This window comes from Manis pentadactyla, chromosome 14, assembly GCF_030020395.1.
Source record: "Manis pentadactyla isolate mManPen7 chromosome 14, mManPen7.hap1, whole genome shotgun sequence".
Taxonomy (NCBI): domain Eukaryota; kingdom Metazoa; phylum Chordata; class Mammalia; order Pholidota; family Manidae; genus Manis; species Manis pentadactyla.
Genome location: NC_080032.1, coordinates 44357948 through 44363947, shown reverse-complemented (window position 1 = coordinate 44363947; position 6000 = coordinate 44357948). Strand labels below are relative to the sequence as shown.

The following is a 6000-nucleotide window of genomic DNA, read 5'->3' as shown; positions in this document are numbered from 1 at the left end:
AGCATCATGAAAGCAGGTGGGCTTAAATCTGCAGTGAACCCATCTTTTCAGAAAGGCTTTATAGAAATTATTTTTAAATTCCAAACATTAGATTTTTTTTTCTTTTGACCAAAAAAGGAAATCCTTTCTATCTAGGTATAGGTAAGCTTAAAAACCGATATTAACTAATGTTAGTTTGCTTGACAATTCTTTGGGTGTGAAATTGGCCGAAGAGAATGGTCACCTTTATGAACTATTTGAAGTTCAGTGTCAGCGACATGTCAAAAACAGAAGTGCTCAAAAGTTGGCCTGGGTCTCTTTCTTCTGAATCAACCATATCATTGCACTTCCTAGCGCTTGGTCAGCACTTTGATCTTCAAGTGCTTCTCCTTAAAAGTACTTGATACTCTAAAGATGGCTTGAAGAAGAGCCTTGGATCATTCTGAGAATCAGGACTATGAATTAGAAAAACTGAAGCCCACTTTCTCAAAGCCCATGGATACCACAGTGTTGCAGGACTGGATGCATCTTTTAAATGTAAATTGAGCATTCTTATCAAAGTATAGAATGTGTATGTTATGTATGCATTGACACTACCAGCTGGTTGGGGGAAGGGGATAGAGGAATATTTTCTGGCCATACCCTTTGGGTTTCCTTCTGATGATTTGGCATGAAAATATATTATTTCCTATTTAATATGAATCCATAAATGTGACATAAATAAATAATGAGGATTATTCTCCAAATGGGGAGTAGGGAACTTCAAGAGTGGTCATGAACTGGCTCAAGTAAATGTTATAAAATTGGTGATTCCCTTAACTTGCTTCCATCTTTCCAGTTTCCCAACTGCCTTGGTTGTTAATATGTTCTTGAAAACATTGTCAGCATTCTTTTATAGTTCATGTATTTTCCTTTAATGTAGTTGAGGCTCTTCCCCACCCCTCAATATTGCCAGAACTGAGAAAATAATCTGTGGGCAGCAGGGGCCATGGCCACAATTTTGTAACCAGTTTACTGCATGGCCTTGGATAAGACATATTGCTTTCTTTGCCTTCATTTCTTCAGCCGGAATTAGAGGAGTCTGAACTGAAAGATATCTTAGGCCCAGCCCTGTTCAGTAAATAAAATCCTATGATTTTTTGACCCTTTCTCCTAGAATCCTTAATCTTGTCATCAATTGTAAGTCATAAAGACCCCACATCCTAACAAAATGCCTGAGAAGTAGGACCCGGGTGGGATTATTAATAATTTACTTTGTAGAATGGTTAACAAACCATGTTTATTATAGATACATGTTTGACCCTTCTAACAACTTTGCCAGTGAGTACCACACAGGTATTCTGGCTCTTGATAGATGAGGAAACAGGCACCAAGAGATCAATTTAGCTCCTTAGGCCTTGCAGTTCATGAGCAGAAGAGCTAGCTAAAAGGTTGCAAATGCATTTTTGTTTTTTAGGACTGAGACAACTGTATATTTAAAATAATCTGACATAAAGATTAGTCTTTGGAGAGCAGTGGATCTTTTCTAAACATTTTGAGGTTTTTAGGCCCCCTTACTATGTTGTTCTGAAACCATAACGCACTAACCAGGGTTAGAGATAAGAAGGATTCCTACACACAAAAGCAGACTGGTGTCCTTCCAGACTGGTGGTTGGGAAAGCACTTCCCTGTTGAGGAGGAGCCCTTGGACTACATGATTTATTTCTTAGTCCAATCCAAGCTTCAACAATAAAGCACAAAATGCTACAGTCAGTTCTTTTTAAAAAATTATTATAGTTAGTATCCAAGTCTATGATTTATGCAAACCAATATTAAAGAAAAATTCACCCACTGTCCTAGTCATGTCGGCAAATTAAGCCTTTTATTTTCCTCTGCTTTCTGCCAGCTTTCATCTTTATACATACACGATTTTTTATTGGTTGTATTCATAGTGTTAGACATGTATTTTGTAGTATCAGAAACCCGAATTTTGGTAAGAGAAAGCCTCAATTTTAGTAATAGTCATTATATTTTTTTTCTTCATCCTGACTCGGTTTATTTCATGATTGCTTTTTGTTTGCTCTTGAACTGATATCTTTCTCATCAGAAGTATAAAAAGTATACAACCTGGCTTTAAGGAGATTTTTGTTTGGTTTTCAAATCATATACACCAGGGAATGTCATTATTTTTATATGCTCTACCAGGCTCCTGAAACCCAACACTTACGTCTGGGGGTCTTTTCAAAAGTTTCTATGCATTTGAATGACTGAGAGATAGACAGCTCTGTCCAGAGGTATGAAATTGGAGGCTGAAATGATGACCTATTAAGTTTTATCCAGCTTTTGGACTCTCTGCTTCTGTGACAATTCCTGCTCAATACAGGTTTCCTGGTAAAGATGAAGCAAGAAGTATGCACACTTACTTTTTGAGTCTTGATAAAGTTGGAGTTTCACGTTGAGGGCTATAAGGAGGTTAGGTGGGTGGTAAGAATGTTTGTTTTTCTGGGTAGTGTATATATACGCCAGAGAGCTTAATAATATCTTGTCCGTGTTGTCCAGCTGTAGCTGAAGTCTGTTGCCATGGAAAAGGATGGCGATTTGAATGAGATAATTTAGAGTGGCCTATGGAAATCTGACTGGGCTTGTCCTTAATGTAACAGCCCTTGTGTGTGTGGCATTGAACCTATCGCTTCAGTTTCCTTCAGCTGAAATGACAAATAAACGAGAGACTTAACTGTAATTGGATGGCTGCTGCTTTTGTTTTGGATGGCTTAATGTTAAAAAAAATTAATCATAGTGAAAGTGTTAAAGAACAATTCGAAAGAATTACGGAGTGATTATTCTAAAAATATGATTTTTTGAATAGCATTTGTATTGTAGTTGAAGAAGGTAAAGAGGTCTCCAAAACTTTTAATCTAATTTCCAGAGATCAAACTTTCTATCTAAAGTCAATTGACATAAAAAATTCCAAAGCCAGTTTAATTCCGTAGTGTAGGGCTTATGCCCACTTAACTTCTCACATTTGTAAGCCTGTTACACGTTGGTTTTACTTGTCACGAAATCCTTTGTATCGCTCTTATAAAACACCACCAGCTTCCTATAAAAGTGACTGGAAGAATCTCAAATTGTAAAATTGCACGTGTCTGAGCAGAAAACTCCTAGTTCGGGATTTTCTCAAAGGCTTTAATCGACCTCTGCTTCTAGCAGGTAAACTGCCAGAGGCAGAAGCCAGTGTCAGCCCAAAGGAACACCCTGTTCGGGGATTTCTCTTTTCCTCTTAAACCGAACACTTTTTAGGGCGAGTTCCTGCATTCTCTAGTCCAAAGTCCTAGCCACCAGACTACCATCTTTTTCACCAACTTGCCACCCCCCCCACTTTTCCAAACGCCCTTATTGAGAAAAAACTTCCTTTCGTGACACCCCTATTCCATTTAACTCCAATTGCTCCGAGTGCCCCCCATTTCGGGACGGCTGCCCCTCTCCGACCGGGCCCCAGGTCCTCCGACCACTTGAGAGAGACTCACACCCCTCGCCGCTCCCCGGTGTCCGAGGAGGCGCCGGGTGCGGGTGCGGGTGGGGAAGGGCCGGGCTTCCCGGGCCCCGCGTCCGGCCCGCGGCCCCGGAGGGGCCCAGGGGCGGGGAGGGGGCGCGGAGCGCGGGCGGGTGGGCCCGGGCCGGGGGGGGGCGGTGCGGGCGGGGCAAGGGAGGGGAGGAGTGTGGAGCGTGTGCGGCTGGGGAAGCCATTGCCTGTTTAATAGTTGCTGGTGCTGCACTTCCGCTTCGCTCCCAGCGAGAGAGACACGAGTGGCCAGGCCCAGCCGCAGCCGCAGCAGCAGCCGCCGCGGCGGCACGGAGCAGCCAGACACAAAGAGAGGTGCGGGGATCCCCCCGGCCGCCCGCCGCCCCCCGGCTGCGACGCCGGGCCTCGGGGACACCCCTCGCCGCCTCCGCGACCCGCGCCGCCCGGGCCGCGGGGCACGGGGCCGGGGAGCCGCGAGGGTCCGGGCCGCCGGGCGGGGGATGGGCCGGGACCCCGGGCCGCCCGGGGTGCGGGGGCCGCCCGCGTCGGGGCGGGGGGCATTGCGGCTCGAACTGTCAGCGCGGCCCCGGGAGCCCCCCACGGGCCACCAAGGGGCCGGGAGCGGGGGAGGGGGAGCCGGGGAGCCCCGTTTCCCCCGGCGTGGGGGCCCGCGGGGATTCACCCCTCCGGGGCGGACGGGCTCATTGTTGTTCCTTCGCTGAGGAGGCCGAACGCCCCCCATCCGGCACCCTACCCCCACCAGGGGTGGCAGTCGGGCGCGTGCCCGGGACCCCCGAGGGGGGCGGCCGACGGGGCGGCGTCGGGGCGCGGCGCGGGGGCCTCAGGCCTGGGCGCCCCTGCCCCCCGCCGGCCTCTCCCTTCCCCCACCGGCCCCGCTCTCCGCCTCCGTCCCCCCGTTTCGGCTTCCTCCCTTACTCCGTACCGCCCTCCTCTCTCCCGACCCCGCCGAACTCTGCTCCTGGCCCCGCAGTTTCTCCCTGCACCCCCACCCTCCGGGACCCCCGGGTAGCCTACCAAAACAGCCTCGAGGCCGGCCACCGCCGGGACCTAACCTTCGAGCCCCGCCGTGGCGCCCCGCGCCCCCGTCGGCCCGGTTTCTCCCCTCCCTGCCCATAGGGAGCCCCGGGGGGCGAGGGAGGGGCCGCTCGCTTTGCTCCAGACGGTTTTCCCACTGCGTCCCCCGCTTGGGGCCAAAAATAAACAAACAAGCCGCGTCCGATTTGCAAAAGCCTTAATGGGCCTGAACACTTTGAAAAGCTAGTGGAGGGCGGTGGGCGGTGGGCGGCGGGCTGCACCCCCGGCCAAAGCCCTTCTGACAGCCCCCGAGTGTCTTATTTACACTGGCTATGTGGTCAGTGTTTCTGTTTTGTTTCTCCCCCTGCAGGGGCTGTTTGCGGGGTGGGGTGGGGGGTTCGCTATGTCGGATGACGATTCGAGGGCTAGCACCAGCTCCTCCTCATCTACGTCCTCCAACCAGCAAGCCGAGAAGGAAACAAACACCCCCAAGAAGAAGGAGAGTAAAGTCAGCATGAGCAAAAACTCCAAACTCCTTTCCACCAGCGCCAAGAGGTACCGTACTCGCTACCCACCCCCACTCCCAACAACGCCCAGGCTTCCTATTTTCCAAACTGCCTTGTGCTGCATTTGGTTCGACTCTCAACGAGGGGTAGCTTAATGCTCCTCAAGGTTTATGTATTCTTAAATATGAAAAAGGGCCTTGGATACTCTAATTATTTTTCGCTATTGCTGCTTGTTTTTTTCCTTGTAATCATTGCCCACATGCAGCTGTTGTAGCATGTCTCTCCCATTTCTTGCTCAAGTTCGAAGGAATCCTCATTACTTTTATTAAGGGCTCCCAAATCTGATTTCAAATTACTTGTCCTGATAATCACTAATCTCTGACCCTCCCCAAGGGTGTCTTCCTACTTAATTACTAATACCTGCCCAGACAACCCTATCAAAATGAATTCTCTTAATGTCTTACTTCCTCTTCACCTGTTGCACACAGGATCTTTTGTGAATAGAGTTTTCTTCACAAATTGCATAAGGAAAAAATAACTCATATTGGCTGGGTAAAAAATTTAATAGATGGAGAGAGTTGTTTTTGGGTGGAATTTAGAGTTTTTTTTCTGATTTGGAGAATTAAAGCAAATGAATGAATCAACAAATAATGTAAAATGGTTAATCCAGGGGCTTTTTGTTCTCTTTAAGTGCTAACCCAGAAAGATAGTAAGGAATCCAAATGGTGGGTTAGATATCTTCCTTAAAAGAATATAAAATAAGGTGGAACATTAAAAAAAGATGGAACATGACGCTCTAGATCTCACCACTGAGTAGTGAACTCAGATCTTGGAATTGAAAGTTCTGTCATTCTCCCTGACTAGAAATTTGAATCTTGGAATTGAAAGTTCTGTCATTCTCCCTGACTAGAAATTTGAAAAGTTGGTGAAGTGCTCTGGTGACCCAACCATGGGCAGATGAAGAGACTTTAGCTTATTTTA

General features: G+C 47.6%; 1 protein-coding gene across 1 annotated transcript in view; it reads left to right on the top strand.

Annotated features, from left to right (window-relative positions):
- Positions 1 to 3680: 3680 nt before the first annotated feature.
- The window catches only part of LOC118912754 (ubiquitin-conjugating enzyme E2 E1), a 107367-nt gene continuing 105047 nt past the window's right edge, over positions 3681 to 6000 (top strand). Inside the window, exons 1-2 of the mRNA XM_036886172.2 lie at positions 3681 to 3832; positions 4884 to 5068. Of these exons, the coding sequence (XP_036742067.1) occupies positions 4917 to 5068 (152 nt within the window). The 5' untranslated portion in view covers positions 3681 to 3832; positions 4884 to 4916. The remainder of the gene's footprint in view (positions 3833 to 4883; positions 5069 to 6000) is intronic.